This window comes from Paroedura picta, chromosome 10, assembly GCF_049243985.1.
Source record: "Paroedura picta isolate Pp20150507F chromosome 10, Ppicta_v3.0, whole genome shotgun sequence".
NCBI lineage: Eukaryota > Metazoa > Chordata > Lepidosauria > Squamata > Gekkonidae > Paroedura > Paroedura picta.
Window position 1 is genome coordinate 75,574,370 of NC_135378.1, and position 22,270 is coordinate 75,596,639.

General features: G+C 41.9%; 1 protein-coding gene across 5 annotated transcripts in view; it reads right to left on the minus strand.

The window, feature by feature from the left end:
* Positions 1 to 22,270, minus strand: part of CCSER1 (coiled-coil serine rich protein 1) — a 739,837-nt gene that overhangs the window by 348,028 nt on the left and 369,539 nt on the right. For all 5 annotated transcript variants that reach the window (XM_077300888.1, XM_077300887.1, XM_077300889.1 and 2 more), the window contains exon 8: positions 15,596 to 15,679. In XM_077300888.1, the coding sequence (XP_077157003.1) occupies positions 15,596 to 15,679 (84 nt within the window). The remainder of the gene's footprint in view (positions 1 to 15,595; positions 15,680 to 22,270) is intronic.

The window sequence follows — 22,270 nt, forward strand, 5'->3', positions numbered from 1 at the left end:
CAGCCTCACCCACCCCATAGGGTGTCTATTTGGGGAGAGGAATGGGAAGGCAACTGTATGCCGCTTTGAGCCTCCTTCGGGTAGGGAAAAGCGGCATATAAGAACCAACTCTTCTTCTTCTTCTTCAAGTCACAAATTCTTCTGAGCCCATCCAAGAACTAGGGAACAATAAATTAAGGTTTTGAGGCCTTGGCCAGCACTGGAGACAAAACAGACCCTGTTACAGAGGTGAAAGTGAGCTTGACTAAAATAAAGGAAATAGTACCGTTTCATTCTGCAGCTACTATTATAAAGATATGCAAAAGTGCAAAAAAAACTGGTATGAAGCAAAAAGGGACTGACAGGAATCAGAGAAGATGGAAAGCCTATATTCTACTGTAGAAGAGCTGATTTTTTTGTGTGCTACGAGGCAACTGGTTATGTGCACTTCCTCCACATTTGAAACAAGGTGTTACAAATTTATTATTTATTTATTTATTTATATTTTAATTGATATCCCACCTCTCTTGGGCCCATTATGCATGGGCCATAATGCCCGCGCTGGTGGTGGCAGCGCTTCGAGGAAAATCCACGATAATGCTCACTGCCGCCACCAGCGCAAGTACGTCACGACCCAGGACTACAGAAGGCCCATGTTAAGCAAACGCGGGAACTTCCGCAGCTTCCTGGGTACGCTGGGGGCCGGCAAGGGCTGAGGCGGGCCGGCGCTGTGCATAATCACCAGCACCAGGTCTTTCAGCCTGCCCAGCCCCGACCTGCGGTGTCCCTGTAGGGACACCGCACGCCCCTGCAGGCTCCATGGAGCCGCAGAGCTGGCAGGAGTGACTACCTGCCGCCACCAGTGCGTGTAAAGGGGGCCTGGCCCCCCCACTCTCCCCGGCCCTCCCCCTCTCTGTCCGCTGCTTAAGCTTACCTCGGCCAGCAGCGATCCGGCCGTCCTGGCCCCGGCGTAAAGTGCATGCACGCTACGCCGTGGCAGCTCAGCATACCCCACCCCCGTGCATACACGGGGAATGGGGGTGCATCGTGCCCCACCACAACGGCACAGCGGCAGCATGGGGTAGCTGCCGTCATTCATAAAAGGTCTTGACTAAGTCTACTTGAGGCGGCTTACAACAATAAAACAATATACCCCATGAAATTCATAAAACATTAAAATCTACAATTACATACAACAATATTTAACAACATAAATCCCCAGATGGTGGTAAAAACCAGTGGTAACCCTCTATTCCAGTGAGCTGTTACAATCATCCCATGATTCCACTTGATCTAAAACTCATTCAGGCTCAGATCTACCACGCCACATGTGCAGCACCCAAAATTGGGCGGCACCCTCAACACTAATGTTCTCTTCAGGTTCTCACTGAGGTTCTCTTCAATCAAGCAAATATTGTTAACTAGAATATTTCAGATGACTTCATTTTCATTTAGCCAGTGTACTGCAGTGGCTAGTGTGTCAAGACTAGGGCAGGGGTGGCCGAACCTGGCAGGAGCTGATAGCAACTGATGTCCGTGGACATCTGGAGAGCCACAGTTTTGGCCACCCCTGGATTAGGGTCTCAGAAACCCAGGTCTGAATTCCTGGTCTGACATGGAAGCTTCCTGGTGACCTCGAGCCGTTCATATATTCTCAGTCCAACCTATCTTACAGGGTTGTGGCGAGGGTAAGGTGGAAACAAGGAGAACAATAGAAGTCACTTTGAATCCCTATTATGGAGAAAAGCAAGGTCTAAATTTAAGTCAAAAAATGCAGAAGCAAACAGTTCTCAATGGATTACTCTGAACAGGATAATGGGCATTGTCTCACAGAAGATAATCTTTCCAGCAACTTGAGAGCCAATTTCTTTACGCAGATTTATGGAGTCCAACTGAATGCAGTAGACCCATCTGATGAATATATAGGGCTTCACCAGAATTTGTGTTCAAGAATGATTGAACAGGAAGGCTTAATTGGGGATTGTAGCCTGTGGTGCTTAATCCCACAGCACTGATGCGGCACTGCCAACCACATGAAAGAAAAACAAATAACAAAGACCTTTGAGCTACTGATCATGGCAAACCTTCAGTCTTGTGCTAAATGTCATGGGATAATTCTCTGAATGAAAATATAGTTCTGGTACTTACTTCTGGTAAGGCAAAAGAGGCACCCCGTTGTGCGTCTATACAATTAGAGGTGGACAAAATCCTTTTCAGAACTGCATTTGCCAGGCACTTATGGTGCTGGGACCGCAACACACAGAGAGGGCCTTCCAAGCAAGGGATGTACTATTTCCCCCTCATCTTTTAAAACCTACTTTTCTTGCTCTAAGGGTTCGTGCAGCTCAGAGGACATTAGAAACTAAAATATATCAAAACAACTGATAAAACCAAGCACACACAATCATACTGATTATTCCACCTTTCTGGTGATAGGTAAATTTCAGGGTTATACTCATATATGCCAACTGTGAGTCATTTGTTCACACAAAGTTCTGACATAATAGAGAAAAGAAGAAAACCTGAGGATGGTTTCCATACCCCATCCCATATGCAGCTAACATGATAAAATTGAGTACTTTTTAGAAGGTTCAGATCTAGTATCAGATAATTCATTTATGCCCCCTTTCTCCCAAAGAAGCCCTCAAAGCAGCTTGCATCATTCTCTTCTCCCTTTTATCCTCACAACTATCATGTGAAGTAGGACAGGCTCAGTATGGAAGACTGACCCAAGATCTACTGTATAAGCAAACTTCCAAGGCACAAGCAGGAATTTGAACCTGGGTCTTCCAAATATTCGTGAAACATTCTTAACTACGACACCCTACTACACTGGCCAAGGACACAATGGTTGGGCCTTGGGGACTCATAAGATTTAGGTTTGCAATGAATTTATGTTCAAGGACACCTTAAGAATGTAATTAAAAGGAAAATATTTTAAAGACTAATTCAGTCATTCCTACCAATAACAATGGTCTTGGAGTATATTAGAATGACAGCCAAAGGTAGGGATTTCTATATACCCTAAGGAAGGGGTAGTCAACCTGTGGTCCTCCAGATGTTCATGGACTACAATTCCCATGAGCCCCTGCCAGCAAACGCTGGCCGAGGCTCATGGGGATTGTAATCCATGAACATCTGGAGGACCACAGGTTGAAGAAGGAAAGGACGGAAGGGAAAAGTGTGGGAAAATGGCGGGGGGGGGGACCAAACAGCCCACCAACAAAGGGCTCTGTTATTGTGTTTTTATTTAAAGACAAAATATGTTAATGTGTGAGGTTTTGTTTTTTTTTCTCTAAATTAAAACCTCAGTATTCTGGTTAAATTGCCGTGTTGGCACTTTGTGATAAATAAGTGGGCACTCGGTCACTAAAAGTTTGCCATCACTGCCCTAAGGTCTCCATAGGAACACCAAAATATTAGGTTATGCATTATATTAAATTATAATAAAGAAATCCCAAGTAGGGGGTTCTGTATACGCTCAGGCCCCCATAGGTACACCAAAATATTATGTTATAAATTATAATAAAGAAATCCCAAGTAGGAATTAATGCATACACTAAGATAGCCATAACCACACCAAAATATTAAGCTATACATTATAATAAAGATTTTTTTCTGTGCTGAAAGATTTGCAACAACTCCCCATCTTGTTTCCAGGAACAATTCAGAGGACTGGATCTTTAAAGCCCTAAATGGCTTGGGCCACAGGTTACTTTACCCTTCTCCCATACTGTCCAGCCTGCCAGCTAAGACCTACCTCAGAACCACCACACTCCGTACTTCTGCTTCATTTTTGGGAGCAGGCAGCTACCAGGGACAGGGCCTTTTCAGAACTGGCTCCTTGTCTTTGAAACTTCCATCCCAATGGGGCTTGCCTGGCAGCTGCTTTACATTCTTTTAGCTGCCAGACTAAAATGATCTGCTTTACCCAGGCTTTTATAACTCAGGGGTTTTATCTTCCAAACATCTCATAGTCTGCTCTGGCCTGAGGATCATTTTACCCAGATTATTAAAGAGAAGGGAGGGGGGCATTTGGATCAGAATTGTCCCAATTGTTTCCATCCCCGTGTGATTCCTTGCAGGTCCCCAATTTGTGTTTTATTGTTACTGCTGAGCTAAATGAAAATTGGCACAGCAGCTAATTACACTTTCTTTTTACAACATTGGAACCTACAGGAAATATTATTATTATTATTATTATTATTATTATTATTATTATTATTATTATTATTATTATTATTATTATTGTTATTGTTATTGTTATTGTTATTGTTATTGTTATTGTTATTGTTATTGTTATTGTTATTGTTATTAAATTATTTATTAACTGCCACTCCTGGACCCTGCTGACTTGTGGAGGTTTACAATAAAATTCATAAAACTACAACAATAATGGTGGCACAATCCAATTCTACAACCTTCTCCCCGCCCACACCGTCCATGCTCTGTAACAGCAACACACCACCCCCCTTGGGAGAGGTAGTCCTTGCCCAGACATCTGGCATATGGGGCTTCTGCAGGGAGGGACCTGACTTTCCTTAGCCTGGCCTCAACCAAATGTCTAGTGGAAGAACACTGTCTTAAAGGCCCTGTGGAACTGTGTCAGCTCCTCAGCTCTTCCAGGAGCTCATTCCACCAGTTTGGGGTCAGGACCGGAAAGGCCCTGGCCCTGGTTGAGGCCAGGCGTATCTCCCAGAGACCAGGGACAACTAATAAATATGGGGAATACCCACCTACCTACAGCAAGGTTAAAATGTCTTCAGTGTGCCAACCCCTCCCCACCAAAAAAGCCCTTTCAAAGGAACCTCCAGTCATGGTTATCTAAATCCGCCAGCCTACCTGTCAGTCAAACCATGCATCTCCTCTGAAACTAGCCTTCTACCAGTGACACCTAAACAGCATGCGTTGTTATCATGAAAGGTGTGTTGTTAGTCACTTTGCAACATTGCTCAAAGCACTTACGGACAGAGTTTTACTACCAAGGCAATCGACCTGTGCCGTATTCTTTCTATACAAATACGTTTAAGGGAATCCGCACCAGACCCGAAAACTCCTCCTGTGCTGACAGCGTGACAATCATTTATCTGAATCCGGCACTGAGTGGCCCCAAATGACGCCTCTTTGTGATAGAGACTTAAACTAATATGTAGAATCACCTCCACAAGTGTAAGGGAATATTAAAGATTCTATCTTGTCTGGCAGCTTTTCATCAAGGCTTCCGAGAGCGCAATGGACTGCCGGCTAATCCACATTGTCTATCATTGGATGCTGTCATTTTCACACTCTACAGCTGCCTTGCAGAGTTGACTTGAAAAGTAATTACTGCTGAGATAAGCTTTTTTCCCCCCAGAATACGTGCAATTAATTCTCCCAGTGAAAAAAAGGGAGGGAGGAATCTGACACTTTAATAATGTCTAAGTACACCTAATCTATTTCTTTTCTGCTCAGATGTTTCCTAAATATGAGGAAGAAAGAGGATTTGGAAGTACTTATAGCTGTCTCCTTTTATGTAAATCATCCATGGACTTGTAACATTCTATCATAAAACAGCAAACGCGAAAGGAGATCACAAATTGTAATAGAATGCAGAACAAGCACTCAATTATCATCGAGATGAATACACAATGTGAGTTCTTCCCGTACCGCCATTACTCTTATCAAACAGAGATTATCATGGCATCAAAGTTTCAAGGGCATGAAATTTAATTCAATTTTCTATATGTATATTGCATTGAATTATAATCGCTTCGCCATGTCTATCTATCTTGCCACAGAGGATATGTGCTGGCACATGCGTTGGATCCAGCTAGGTATCTTGTTCCATCTTGCCCATTTCCGCTTCTTACTGTATCTCCCATCCTGCGTGGTTTTTGTTTGCGAAGTTTCCACAAAACGCAATACATAGCCATCTGGGTGGTCAAAGGGGATTCCTTTTTTCATCAGTGGAAAAGCCAGTTAAATCCAACCCTAGGTTCCCTCACCTATTAAAAACTTTTTAAAGGTAAAGGTAAAGGTATCCCCTGTGCAAGCACCGAGTCATGTCTGACCCTTGGGGTGACGCCCTCTAGTGTTTTCTTGGCAGACTCAATACGGCGTGGTTTGCCAGTGCCTTCCCCAGTCATTACCGTTTACCCCCCAGCAAGCTGGGTACTCATTTTACCGACCTCGGAAGGATGGAAGGCTGAGTCAACCTTGAGCCGGCTGCTGGGATCGACCTCCCAGCCTCATGGACAGAGCTTTCAGACGGCTGCCTTACCACTCAGCGCCACAAGAGGCTCTTAAAAAAAAACCTTTTTAAAAGCAAGCTAAAAAACGAAACTTGAAGGAAGTATATATATAGCTAGTGTAAATTCAAGCGGGTAGCCATGTTGGTCTGAAGTAGCGCAACAAAACTTGAGTCCAACGGCAACTTTAAGACCAACAAAGATTTATTCAAGCTGTGCTTTATTCAATGAGCATAAATGAGCATAAATACATTCCATGAGCAACACTCCCCCCTCCCTGTGCCATTTTTAAAGGAAGACCTAATTACTTGTCAAAGCTCAATTTTAGAAGGTAACATAATTTGGAATGCGATGACAAGTATTCTGTACAAAATGGGGACAGCAACAGACACATCAATTGGATAACTCCTTCCTGGAGAAACCTACTTACAGGTCATTGTAAGGGGATAAAAGGAGATAATCTTGAGAACAGTGGCCTGTGTTCTCATGATAAATTTATGCCGCATTTCTAATTTGAACGATTTCAGACAAATTGCTCAGTTAAAAGATGTTAATGCCGGCCATCTATTTAATCCTCCAAGATTAAACCCTGGGACCTGCGAGTCTACTGCATATGTTCCAACAGCTTGTCCTAAGGCACTAAGCACCTCTCATGAAGCAGCAGTGGCAAAGGTATATCCTCTGTGGGCCAGCTATCAAACAGAAATATCTCATTCCCCTTCTGTCAGGGTGAAGGGCCTAGTGCTGATACTCTGCAAAAAGAGATGAATTAGAGCAGCATGGGAGGGCGTTTGATTGTTCAATCAATAGACCACAATAGCAAGAGAAAATTTACAAGTGGGAGACCTACAAGGACTTGCAGCAGTTATCTAATTTCCCCCTTCCTCTGTTTTCCCTCGAAAACCTGTCCTTTCTTCCGGCCTCCTTCACACCCACCACACAACCGATTTCTGCTTGTTTTTTTTTTTTTTCCTCTCCTTTCTTCTAACTGGCAACTTCCACCTGGAAAACCAGTGGCGTGGTGCTGGCCATGGGGCCACACCCAGTTGTGTGTTGCCAGCTCCCAGGCTGTGTTATAAAGTACTGAGTGCTGGGCCTGACTGATGTGGACTGCTGGGCTTGGCCCAGTTGTGTGGGGGACCCCATAAGAACATGAATGAGGCAATTCCCCTTGTATCCGAACCCAGGCAAAGGGCGCTGCAAACCTTACAAAAAATCATTCTGCAACTATACAAACTATACAAGTTTCAAATCACAGTCTCAAGTTCATTATTACAAAATAACTTTAAGTTTAAAGAGTTCAAATGAAACCTGACTTCACAAATCTATCCCTAATTTTCCTTGCAGGAGTTTGTCCAGCAATAATGTGTATATGAACACGGACACCATGTGCCCATTATACTTAAGATGAAACTTTCCCAAGAATTTAGATCTCGGCTCTGAATAGAGGGGGTGTTGAAGTACATAATGGATTACATCTTCTATAACCCTTGTGCCACTTTTTCTCAAACTGTTTTAACTTTCCCTCCTCCTGGCAACCTCCATATCCTTACTCTTCCCTGCTTCCGGTGAAGCTTAAGTCTGAGCTAAAGGACTCGACAGGCCCCATTGGCAAAACAGCAGAATATGAAACTATTCTACATCAAACCAAACCCCATATGCAAGGGCAAATATACAAACTTCTGTTGAAATATGAGAGTGAAACTGAACAGATAAAAACTGTATGGTGAAGTGGATGCAGAATTTAAACCATAATGTTTCCCTTGACAAATGGGAACAGCTTTGGGGGGGATATAAAATCCACAAAATGTCAATTCCTAACGGAAAACTGGTATGAAATCGTTTAGATGGTATATAACACCAAAAGTGATAAGCAGAATGTCTAAACAACATGATGATAAATGTTGGAGATGATATAAAAAGGTTGATTCTTTTTTATCATATGTGGTGGAATTGTAAAAAGGTTAGGAAATTTTGGATAAAAATTAATGCCGTACTAGAAAAAAATGTTAAATATTAAGTTCTCTATGCATTCTGAATTTATGTTGTATGCTTTACTCCTGTAAAACTCCCTTGTAATGCCAATGAATTTTTTCCCCACATCACATCGGGAGCAAGAATACTCATCGCCCAGCATTGGAAACATTTGGAGCTACCCAACGTGACATTCTGGCATGACAAACCCGGAGAACAATGCAAACTCGGAGAAAGCTGATGAGTTTAGTAAACAGGAGACCCCTGGAAGAATTTAAAATTCACTGGCACTTTTGTTTAGACTGTATGAATAAGTAGGTTTGAAACCTGTTTTAGATTAGAGAAACAACTGAAGATGATAATTTCCTTGTTATTATTCTTTTTTCATCAGCTTTCTTTCTCTCTCTTCTATGTGAAAACAATAAATACTCTCCCCTGCTTCTGTCTCTCCTTCCTACCCACCAGTCTATCTTTTATCTGATGTTACAACTTCAGCTATATTTATTACTTATTTCATTTATACCTCAACTTTCTTCACAAATCAACTTACATTGTTTTCCTTTCCTCCATTTTATCCTCACAAAAACCTTCTGAGACTGAGTAGGTATTCAGATCTGAGTTTTCCAGATGTAGCCTGAAACTCTAACCACTACACCACACTGGATTTTGTGGGGAGGCTTTTGTTAATCATAGTAAGTAGCCAGACCCGAATGAGACACTCCAGTCAGGTAACAGCGAGCTGCCCAGTGATTTCTGCTGGGTGTGAATCCAATGAGTCCTTCCTCAATGGTCAAAACAGTTCTGGCAAAGTCCCTGTCCCTTTTACTGACAGAAGCCAAGGTTTTAAAGATGGTAACACTACAGTGGCTACATAGTAACAGTCACTGAGGACAATAGTTTTTTAAAGCTACAGGTGCTGCTTATATTATTATGTCGTTGCTTTGCATAGCTGAAACATCTTTTGAGTTTATTGAAAGAACTTATGGCCTCAGTCTCCAGATTTAATTATCCACAGATCTGGCCATGCTGAAATTAGATATATTGATGTACATAAATGATTTTCTCAGCTGGCTTTAAGACAGTAACAGTAGAACATCACATTTTTTAAAGGTTGGATGCATTATGGGAAATAACATGGTTGCCACCATTTCGAAGGTCCCTTGCTCTTCCTTAGTCACCAACTAGGAAAATGGCTGGTGATCATTGAACTGGATGCACCATTTCGGTTATTATGAAGCATGCTAAATGTGTCCTCATGTACTCTGTCAGTGAGGGAACCTCATTTTAATTTTAATTTAGTTTTTTTTGCATATGTAGTAATGTTATAACATTGTAACATCATAAAAAGAAAGCTTACTGAAAGTAATAGGGGACGAGAAAGAAGAAACAATGCAAAATACCAGAAATAAATAGTAACAACAGTACTTAAGACCTAATAAATAAACTTCAGCGAGAAACTCAAACACTGCTGTCAGCTCAAATGAATACATTTCCTACTCACTGGAACAAATTCCACAGCATCAACTATGCTAAGCTCAATGTATCAACGAAGTCTAATTTTTCAGTGGCAGAACTGCCAGCTGCTGCGTAATATATGCTTCAGACAAGATGGATTCGATATCAGAATTCCACCAATGCACAAAAGCTTGATGCTCTCTGTATTCCATTTTGTCACTTAATTTTATATACTAATTACGTAATACATCATGCCTTAAAGTACCCACATCTGAAACACAACACAGATAACTAGTATTTATTGCAGAGGCTCTGGAAAAAAAAAAAAAGCTTTGTTTGGTTCGGCTTGCAAAAAACGTCACTTTTCCAAAGGAAACGTGCTACTCCCCTACACGAGAATATTCAATTTCTTTACACAGAAATGTCAATATCACAGTCAACAAAGCTAAACAGCCTCTCTGTTGACACACCTTTGGAGTGACAATTCTGATCCCCACGCAAAGCTAGCTACTGCTAGAATACGGGGATAATAATGATTCGCCCCTTCAGCCACAGCTGCAGCCCCTCACTTCCCAGAAAAGCCTTCCCAGAGGGCTGAGGCTGGAGGCAGATATTGGCAACCTACCTGTGCCTTATCAGCAGGATCTCTGGATTCAGGCCACTACGCAACAATATTAAATTCCAATACTAATTAGACGATGTAAAGATTTTGCATTAAAGAATAATAAGAATCCTTTACTGAGACAGGCAGGTCATGAAGGCAGAGTGGTAATGAAGAACTTTCCTGAAGGAGATGAAGGTCGCCACATGATTTGTTTACACTTATGTGTTTTCACACAAATCCAAGTGGGGGGAAACGGAACAGAACCTTGATCATGGTTTCAGGTTTGTTGCTCAAAGCCTGGTTAAGTACAATGAAAGCAGAGTTTTACTTAACTGCACAGGGGGCTGATCATGGACAGTAGCTCTCAGGCTCAAAAGTAAACCCACTCCTTGTTCTGGTTATTTTGCCAACAGCTATTCTCTGTTTCGAAGCCAGGTTGGAAAGAACAGCATGAAGTCACACACAAGAGGGCAGAATATAATTCTTTAAAATTATATATATTTCATTCCAAATATCAACATAGAATTAAAGTCTAAAACAGACGTAGTCAAACTGCGGCCCTCCAGATGTCCGTGGACTACAATTCCCAGGAGCCCCTGCCAGCGAATGCTTCCCTAAAATATGGGAAGGGAAATTGAAATATAACGTATTTTGTAATGCCATGAGGAACACTTTCCCAGGATTCAGCTCAACTCAACACAGGAGACTAAAAATTTTCCCTTAATTATAGGAATACAGAACGGATGTAATAGGGTCAACGGCTTTCCACCTTAATCAAAACAGGATTCCTAATGAGACAAATTAGAGATGCCAGTCAGTATAGAATGCTACAGCTTGGCTATTGGGAGCTAGGTGAAATAGTCTTATTGCATCCATACTGGTAGTCTTCAAGCAAAGGATGCTTTAGGATGCTTGGATGCTTAAGGCTGATCCTGCATTGGGGGTTGGACTAGATGGCCTGTATGGCCCCTTCCAACTCTACGATTCTATGATTCTATGATTCTATACTGCAGTTACCCCATGAGCTGCCCATCAGAGTATTGGCTTTCATATACAAAGCCCTTCATGGTCTTGGACCCTCATACCTGCAGGACTGCCCCTCCACCGATGCTTCCCCATGACAATTTCACATATTTGAACAGCTTCCAACCTACAGGTGGGCAAGGTTAACAACTGTCCTTCTGTGTAGCGGCCCCCCCATCCTGTGCCATGGAGGCTTGCCTGAGGAGGTCTGGAAGGCTCCCACACTCTTGGCATTTCAACAGCTATGCAAAACAGAATTGTTCTAGGGGCCTGTTTTTTTTATAAAGGAAGTAGGAGGCAAATCACAATAGACCAGTCGAGGAAAACGAACTGGCTTTCTGCTGAAGGAATACCGTCTTCTGCATTGTTCGCACTCTACACATTTATTTGTGTCTATTTAAATCTAAAGACACAAAACATCCCCTAGAAATTTGTGCACATCACTGCATTCAAAAAAGGGACAAACAAACCCAAAGAGAAGAGATTTAACAAATGTTTAATGCACATCCGCGAAGGTCTAGGATGGACCACTGGTTTGAATAGAGGAATGATAGTTCTAGGACAGAGAACGCTTAACCTCTGACAACATGGTGGAACTTTCAAAGGCAGATACCATGGACCACTGACAAATATTCATTAGACTGTCACCCTGAGTTTTGCTTCAGCAAGCCGTTTCTCCCCTTGTCTCCTTTTATTGAGCTGGAGATATCAGAGCAGAGGATCCTTGAGAAAATCACAGTCCTATTCTCCTATTATTCTATTTCTGCTGAGCCAAGCAGGAGTTATTTCTTGGGGGGAAGGAGTTGCCACATGTCCTTCAGCTGCAAAAAGCACCCAACATTATTTGGCAAATGGAGAGGGGTGTTAATGGGCAAAAATTTTTAATGTGTTCAGTGTGCAGACAAGAAAAACTCCCCTCACTCTGAATCATCATCCCAAAACTAACGAGGAATTAACAAACTTCTCTGATTCTTTTATTGCACTTTGGGATGAAGTCCACTTGTCCTTAATTCCAGCTTCATAAAGAGACTATCTTTTAAAAGTCATTTTGGAATTATATAATGCAGAAACTGCTGCAGTTCTTTCCATGGTTTGTATGCCGCCCCACCGCCCCATTTTATCAATCCCCTGACAAAACTTTGCAAAGAAGCAACAATTAAGTGATCATACACACGATTGCCTCCAGCTTCTTTCTGTGTGCTGTTTTAATAACATGTGCATACACCTATAAGCATAAACATTTTTTTTAATTAAGTGTGTTATCAGAGGGTACATCTTCAGTGGCAACAGAAGTTGGGCAAGTAGGTAAAAGATGCTGAGGGTTGGGGCAGAGATCACTTCAAAAGTGTTCTGTACAAAAGTCACAAAAACTTAGAACTCCTAATGGAATGGTTCAGCTTCAAACAAACACAAGGCCAGAAAACTCCAAGCAAAAACCAGAGCAGAGATTCAGATGAGTGGCATTTCAGAGAAATCCCTTGCCACGATTGGCTGTGTGGCAGCATTCATTCATTCATTCATTCATTCATTCATTCATTCATTCATTCATTCATTCATTCATTCATTGCATTTATGTATTGCAACCGTAAACCCTGATTGGTTGTATTCAGTGTGGAGAAACCTTGGTTTAAATAAATAGTGCTGAAGGTGCAGCTGATCAGGCAGCTAACAAAGTGAGCAGGTTTTCTGAGAAAGCATTCCACACACTGAAAGTGCAGCTTTCAAGCTGACAATATTTGTATGCTAAAAACTGATGCAGCTTGATATTAAAAAAAAAAAAAAAAAAAAAAGTACACCTGAGATCCCTTAACCCCAGTTCAGACAAAGAAAACTTATCAAGTCATTTGCATCAGACAGCTGGAAGAGAAAGGTCTAGGCAATGTTGCATTTTCCCCTTTTCAGGGCAGCCCTCCAAGATATGTAGCAAACAGACCACGCAGGTCCTGTGGCCTCACAAGTTTCCTGGGAAACAGAGGAATAATTTCCCAGGGAGAGAAAGAAGTAAGAGAAAGATCTGTGGTTCTCATGTCCACATACCACTGGAAAGAAACAACTGGTGCAGAAGGAAAATAATCTTTAATGGTTGAATAACCTCTACACATTTGAGATTGAGCTTTCTTTGGGGAAAATGTATCAGATAATTTTTCTTCCTCTAATAATTTTCACCGTTGCACCTTTCATACGTCCAGGTCTAGTACCTCTTTCTACTCAGTTATTTGAAAATAAACTAATTTAGAGAGACTGGGGAAATGTACCAAACTATATTGGTCTAATTTAAATAATTTGGAAATATCAGCATTGAATAAGATGACCAAAGAACATACCATTATTTTAAAGGAAGCTGATAAGGGGGGAGCAACAGTTATACAAAACAGGGTAGCCTATGAATCAGAGGTCATGGGACAACTTAACAGCCAAACTTGTATTCCCTGAAGTTACAATACTTTTCAGTCCATGCAAGAATAGATTAGATTTGTACTGGAAGAAGAAGCGATTTTGGGTTACATTTCATCATGAGAGAAGGCATATTTATATAACACAAATCCCACAACATCTGTATGTTATGTACTACCTACAATTCACAAAGGTATAAATCCTACCCCCCAGGGAGACCATTTACATCTGGTAGCAATTTAGTGTTAGAACACTTTTCCAAATATACGTGATATTTCCTCAGACCCTAACATCCCTTCTATCTTAAAGACACAACAGATTTCATAAAAAACCTAGCCAGTTTACCATGTACGGATGAAACCACCTTGTTTGCTCCCTTTGACCGTTTACGCACTGGAGGTTTCTTGCCGGGTTGCAGGCTGGAGTTTTAGTCATGGCAAGTTGCCCCACCTCTTCCTGCACCCACAGGGGGCAGCATTTGGCCCCATGCACCTCATCTGCCCCCGATTTGTGCTCCTGCACGGGAGCTGGGGCAGTGAAGTTCCCAGTGCATAAACGGTCTTTGATATGGCCTCGCTAAACACCAATATTCCTCAATCAGAAGTCTTAATAACTATAGAGCAGGGGTAGTCAACCTGTGGTCCTCCAGATGTTCATGGATTACAATTCCCATGAGCCCCTGCCAGGAAATGCTGGCAGGGGCTCATGGGAATTATAGTCCATGAACATCTGAAGGACCACAGGTTGATTACCCCTGCTATAGAGAATATCTTGAATGAGAGAGAAAACAACTATCCTTGATTCCAGCCTTTCCACATTTGGACTTTCCTCCCCTCTTTTCCCAGGTTTACATTCGCAATATGCTTTTCACATTGAGTCCAATGGACGCAGCCTCCCATTATGCTTTGCTCCATTCTACTTTTCAAAAAATGTGGATTTTTTTTTGCAAAATGGTGTCTGCCTGCACCTTTGTTTAAGTCGCACCCCTTAATCCCACCATTCTGTGCCCTTGTACACCTCCCTCCTCCCCCCAAATGTCCTGAATGTAATTTTTTAAAAAATCCTGTGCTATTGCATTACAATGATGCCATGCAAGACTACTTCTTTAAAACTTAGAAACAGCGGATAGTGACAGTGGATGCCAAAAACATGTTTAAAAAACACCCAAATGGGATAAAACAGAAAACTTAGCTCATTCCTTAAAAAGTACCATTGATAGACTTTAAAAACAAAGCTATTAATTTTCCATTCAACTCCCCCTTGTGCTTGTGGGTGGGTACTTATCCTGTCCTAGGTAGGATCCGCACAGACCTGCAGCATTCCTTTAAATAATGGCAAATGCCTCTTTCATATTGAAAGACAACAGTCAACACAATCTTCCAAAACAGTCACTATCAGTGCCCCTGCATGGTACCCCTTTCTGAGGCTGACAAGTCCCCAGATACCCAAGAACTTGTAAATCTCCTTGAATCAGAAAGAATTATTAATTCCGTTCTTGGCTATCTACTTTACAGCACACACAACTATGTTAACATACCAAAGTGACTCAAAAGGAAGACAATCCTGAATGTAACATGATCCCTTAAATTACAGGGGTAGTCAAACTGCGGCCCTCCAGATGTCCATGGACTACAATTCCCATGAGCCCCTTCAAGCAAATGCTGGCAGGGGCTCATGGGAAATGTAGTTCATGGACATCTGGAGGGCCGCAGTTTGACTACCCCTAAAACTTGTAAATACACATAGAAAAAGTCATTATTGGGCAGAACTGTAACTGGACGCAAATTTAAGTTAGCCCCCTTTTTTTTTTGATGGCATATGTGTGTGGGGGAGACTACACAAGCAGTCTGTGTGTGTGTGTATCTAACACGCACACACTTGTTGGTCATTTGCTATGTGGATAAGCTCTGTGAAAAAATGTGTGTTCACTCTGGCTTACCAGTTCTTCGCGTAGCTGGGAAATTAGTTCATCTCTCTCTTTAAGTTGCAGCTTCAGTGCTGAGCATTCATCTTTCATTAAATCCTATAAAAACATCAAAAGAGATGTTATAATAGACTTTGCGGGCCTCCTTTGCTTTTGACAAGAAAAGGCCGCTTCACACAGGGTGAGATAATTGCATCCAACGAAAACGCAATCCCTTCTGTGTCAGGTGGGAGATGCACACATATAAATAACAAATTCTAGGTTTGCTACATACACAACCTAATGCAGTCACAGATATTACATGCCCAGGAATGGGAACAGCTCCCTGTGTGTTAACTCCATTTTGTTAGAGTCTGATCCTTTTAAGATTTTTTTTTATCATTATTATTGAAGCCTCTGTCAGGCGTCTCTTTATTTCAGCGGAGGAACAGATGGCCATAAAATTTCATAGTTCTGTTCGCACAAAACAGCATAGAAGAAATTTCGCTTCAGATGCATTACTGGGGATTAAAAGAAATAAACCAAATCAGACTGCAGATGGAAAAGGTAAGCAGAGGCACGGGCTGCAATTCAGCAGGAGAAATGAAGCGGCCCTTTCATGGGAGGAAATAACCTACCATGACAGTCAACAATATTTCTACAAAGTCAAATGTAGTGATCTGTGGGTGGCTTTGATGCTCTTCTAAATGAGATTCAAACAACACAGGTTACAGTCAGGGTTTTGTAAGGGGCATGAAATTAAACTGATATAAGGGTATGGATGGGGAAAACCAGAACAAGATTCTTAAACACAGCAGGATGTCTACACTACAGACTTAAAAAACAGTTGAATAATCGTCCTTGCCCTACAGAAACATGGAAACCTTAGCCCTAGTTGTTTATGTATTTCTGTTCAATCACAATCAAAAGGCTTGGAGATTAATTATTTTTTTCTACTATTTTTCCACGAGCTTCTTGTGGTGCAGAGTGGTAAGGCAGCAGAAATGTTGACTGAAAGTTCTGCCCATGAGGCTGGGAGTTCAATCCCAGCAGCCGGCTCAAGGTTGACTCAGCCTTCCATCCTTCCGAGGTTGGTAAGATGAGTACCCAGCTTGCTGGGTAATGACTGGGGAAGGCACTGGCAAACCACCCCGTATTGAGTCTGCCATGAAAACGCTAGAGGGTGTCACCCTAAGGGTCAGACATGACCCAGTGCTTGCATAGGGGATACCTTTTACTATTTTTCCACTGGGAGAGTTGATTGGATATCTGCTGCTGCTTGGTGAAACACTGGAGGTAAATTTGTTGGGCAAACCAGTGTCATACAGAAGCTGCAATATCACGTCCGGCACAAATCTGGAAGTGATGTCACTGTATCAGGGTGACAACCTACGATTCACGCTCAAACTCTATGGTATAACAAGCACTTTTATTTCCTTTACCCTCCACCATCTACCAAGGGTTGCCAGTGCTGGTAATCCTGTTATTAACAGAAAGACATTCCAAAAGACTATTTGGGAGGGTAGATAAACTGAAAGAAAAATCTAAATAAGCTTATAGTGTATCAGTGTCTTCAAAAGCAGAGCACAATTAGAACAGTATGTAGTACAATAATCAGCTATCCAAGCGAGTAGTTCCTCAAAGCAAGCGGGAAGATGTATTTCCTGCCTGAAGGGGATTTTAATATGAACAAAAAAAACAAAAACAAGTGACATGGTTACCCTATGATTATAACTCTTTATAATGCAGGTATCACATATCCGAATTCTCTCTCTTATGAAAATCACCCTTCTAAATTCCGCTTGCATTTTGCAAGCCGAGAGTCACATTCTGCACTGCTACTAACACATCAGTAATAAGTCACTTTTCAGATGTCAACTATATAACATTTAAATGAGAGACCAGATTATTAGTTTTGCTATAATGACAAAATAGAGTGGGCAATATTTAAGTTGCAGTCCTTGATGAAAGCACCCCCGCGCACTACATCATTAAAGTATTTTCATTTTACTTTTCCAAAATTAACAGCTCAAACTGACCTGCGACCAAGAATGTGTGAAATACAATTAAATCACTTAAACAAATATTTAGAACAACCATAAATGACATATAATTATCATAATACATGGTAAAAATTGATAATGGCCAGAAACCAATGCTAAACTAGCTAGAGCAAAACATGCACAGTCTCACAAAAAATGCTGCACAATGTAGTAGAAGAAGAAGAAGAAGAAATGGTTGTTATATACCGATTTTCTTCACCCGAAGGAGTCTCAAAGTGGCTTACAGTCGCCTTCCCTTTCCTCTCCCCACAACAGACACCCTGTGAGGTGGGTGAGGCTGAGAGAGCCCTGATATCACTGCTCAGTCAGAACAGTTTTATCAGTGCTATGGTGAGCCCAAGGTCACCCAGCTGGCTGCATGTGGGGGAGCACAGAATCAAGCCCGGCTCGACAGATTAAAAGTCCGCACTCCTAACCGCTACACCAAACTGGCAAACTACATCACATGTAGGATGTTGCACTGTTGTTTTGCTGTAGCTATAATTTGAAACTGGATTTTCAAGTATAACTGAATAACTGTTATAACAATAGCAAAGTATCTAGTGGTGCATGGATAAAGAAACAGAAGAAATAATGTATCTGCTGACACAAATGAAAATGCACAGTGAGGCTCTTGGGAAAGTGTCCCAGTATGGTTTCTGGGTTGGGAGATTGTAGGGGGTGAAGCCTTAGGAGGTGAGGATTTGGGGGAGGGAGAGACTTCAATGGGGTATAATGCTATGGAGTCTACCTTCCAAAGTGGCCATTTTCTCCTGGTGAACTGGTCTCTGTCACCTGGAGATCAGTTGGAATTCCAGCCTCCACCCAGGGGTTCCAAACCTAATTTAGGATACAGAGCATTCTGACTGAAACAAATGAACGTAAAACTGTTCTGCGTCATTGCTTTTCTTTCTTCCAATGGCAAGATAGCCAGAGAAGGGTTTTTGAGATGAATAAGTAAGTTCATAAGGAAAGAGCCCTCAGTGGACTGCATTTCTGTGTAAGGATCGACAGAAGCTCAGAATTCATGCAAATATCATAATTCTGGGAGGGGGGGATTATGTATAAAGAAAAAGATTTTAAAATTTCAATGCTGTCCAAAATGGGCCCCTTAATTAACTTCATTATATACAAGAGAGGGGTTAAATCATATTAGTCAATAGTTCCCCAGTGCTTTTTGACAACATCTAAATTCCAATGTCACTTAACCATCATGTAATGTACTAATATGTAAGCATTAATGATCCTGCAAATTCCCATATCCCAAAACAGCAATCTTCTGGACCAATATGACCGCTCTATGGGCGGGTGAAGAGGAATGTGTACTGGTAGAGCTCATTACTATCAACCCCATGAACACCACGGGAACTATAAACAAGGTAAAATAAAAATTCTTCAAATAGGTATGTTGCCAACATAGTGTGTAATCGCCAGGGGCAGACTGGAAGGAAAAAGTAGCCCTGGAAAAGAGCTTGACCGTTGACCTGCCCCTTACAGGAGAAGAAACAACTCACCAGAGGAAAGGAAATATTGTGGCATTCTCCTTGCCTGATCATCTGTATCCTCTCCACCACAACTTTTATGGCCCAGGCAGTGTCTTTTGTGCATGTGACTTGACCAGGCCAATTACACCATCACTTGTAACTGGGCAAACAGTGGCCTTCTGGCCACTCACAGCTCTCCTAATGAGGCAGGAGGGGAGAGCATCGGCCTACTAGAAGAAGTTCTGGTAGCCATAATGGCCAATCTGTCCCTGTTGATCACACAATCCTTCCTATCCATAAAAGAGGAGAGCAATGCCTTTACTTAGAATGGCACAGAAGTATATACACGGGTGGTGATAACCACTCCTTGCCCAGCAATTCACAAAGAGAATCCCAGCCACTGTTAGGAAAGGGACCTAATGCCAGAAGAGCATTGGTTTTCCTTCACTCCACTATATTGTTAAAAACCAATACAAAAAAACAAATCCAGTTGACTAAAAAATATTTCATAGAAAGTTCAAAGTGATAAAAAGATTTTGAAAAGAGTCTAAAAACACAATTACATCATGGAGCTATAAATATTGCCACAAAAATACAACAATGGGAACCGACAAAGCAAGGATGTAATGAGAGGGACAAGGTGGGTGGGCAAGATGACAAAGAGGAGCATCCCTGTCAAAAAGGAACAGCAATGCACAAAAGTTACTGGTTGTACCTTGAAAGGCCTAAAAGTAGCAAATGCCAGGAAACCTGAGGTGAAGAACAGGTCATTGTTTCAAGGCTTGCTGGTTCTGGACCATTACTGTCAAATGCATCACAATTTGTTATGGAAGCTTTTAAGGTGAAGGGGAAAAGAAAGACACAAGCGGACTCCTGTTAAAGTGTGGAGGGAAATTAGCCATCAGGAATTCCACTGCAGAAGTTAACCAGAACAATATCTAAACTCCGTTTCCTGCAACTTCTTCACAACAGCGTAAGAAGTGCTCAGGGAGGGAAAGGGAGGGCAGGAGTTCAAGGTAAGTGGGGAAGGAAGGGCTGAGCGACAGCGGGCAGACCAGTAGGATGGTGGGGGGGGGAGAAGAGGAGCAGTAGGGATGGAGGCATGACAGAGGAAAGGAGGAAGGGAAGAAGGCACTTGGGCAGTGAGGCAGCGGTGGCTTGGGTGGCGGAAGCTACTTAGGACCACTAAAGAGAACCTTAATGGTGGTTGAACTACTGCAGGGGTGGGAAATTGCCCCCTTTGCCGTGCCCTCTGATGGCCGGCCATGTTTGGATTTTTTTGTGTGTGCTTTACCTTCCATGGCAACTCATATCCATAGCAACGACTACACGTTGCCACGCATAGGTTTCAATTTTTAAAAAATCGCACTAGACCCACAAACCTCCGATTGGTTGTCTGCATTGAGTGACAGGTGGAGGAGTGGTGAGTAAAAGAGTGCATTGCTCTTTCTTGTGTGTGTGTGTGTGTGTTTGTTTTTTGCTGCTAGTGAGGAGGAAAAAAGGCAAGACATGGTGGTACAGTGTGGAGGGGAGAAATAGCACAATTTACTATCCTGCAATTGTAGGTAGGAGACATCATGTGATTTGGCCCTCCGTGCGGAAACGGCCTTCGTGTATGGTGAGTGGGTTCAGCATATTGCCTCTCCCAGATGTATTTTGGAAGTGGGGGAAAGGATATGTTTTAACATTCAGAAAGCAGACAACATTTTCTGGCTTTTCATAATATCACGTTATTTCCTCACTCGAGCCGTTATATCAATATTTGTAAAAGCTGGACACACATGTCTGTCATAAGGGGATCTGATAAGCTGTCAGAGGCTTTAAAATCAAACAACAATTGCTTGGGAGGTGCATACCGTAACAGAAGAATGAACTATTCACCACTGAGTTCTCAACGTTGATGGTGCTTGAGGTTTCTTTCAAAAATATTTTATTTGAATATCTCTTTGGCCTTGTAGAGTCAGTTCTCCAAAATCTAATTAAAGGACATGGTGGCATTGTGTTAAGCTTCTTAATCTGGAAGCATGCAGGAGTCTGATCCATTAGTCACATATTGGTTAATGGACACACTCACATATAAAAGGCAATCCACATCTTAGCCTCTTCATGTAATACTGAAGCCACGTGATTCTTGCACTGGCTGCCAAAATCAGGAGGGTGTCCCTTCCTCCCAGTTCTAGTATCTGCTTATCATAGAATCACAGAATCATAGAGTTGGAAGGGGCCATACAGGCCATCTAGTCCAACCCCCTGCTCAACGCAGGATCAGCCCAAAGAATCCTAAAGCATCCAAGAAAAGTGGGTATCCAACCTTTGTTTGAAGACTGCCAGTGCAGGGCGCTACATTCCCGAGAGTGGGAGATCCCTTCTAAAAAACACACACCAAGTGGGTACATACTTATGTTAATCAACTTACGAGCCACTTATGGTGACCCCAGGAAGTGGCTTTCAAGGCATGTAAGTACAGGTGGTTTGTCGTTGGCTTCCTCTGCAGAATCTGCCTTGGTGGTCTCCTATTCAAGTGCCAGTCCTGCTTAAGTTCTGAAATCTCATGAGATTGTGCTATACTCTGTTGCTTTCCTCTCTGCTAAATGAGTATGGGGGGTGGGGTCATTGACTGAGGTTGGGTACCATACCTTACTTGCAACTGGGCTTTCCTAAACAAGTGCTCATGGTCAGTCTGATTTTTCAGCTCTCAGCTGGCGGTGATACAGCTATATTGCATAAATGGGTGTACTTTCTTTATGCACTGCATGCATTGCCATGAATAATCAATCTTCCATGTATGCTATAGGAATGAAAAAGATTGGGAAAACAGTGCACGTTCGTGTATTAAAGTTCATAGATGTCGGCGCAAATATTGTTTTAAAGTATTCTCCCAATCCATCATATGTAAGGCACAGTAATGTGAATTGGTAAAATCATTCTGTCCCACAAGTTAAACAAAATTAGCTTCCACTTAAATTACTATAACAGCCAATATATAGCCAATATATAGAGTGATGCATCATGACTGCAGCAGCTCTTCAAATCTAAATGTACTAGGTACTAAAATCACTGTAGGTCACAATTACATACATCATGCTAGAAAGACATTATATATATATATATATATGTGTGTGTGTGTGTGTGTGTGTGTGTGTGTGTGTGAGAAACTATTGAAAATATAAAATAATACATTAGTA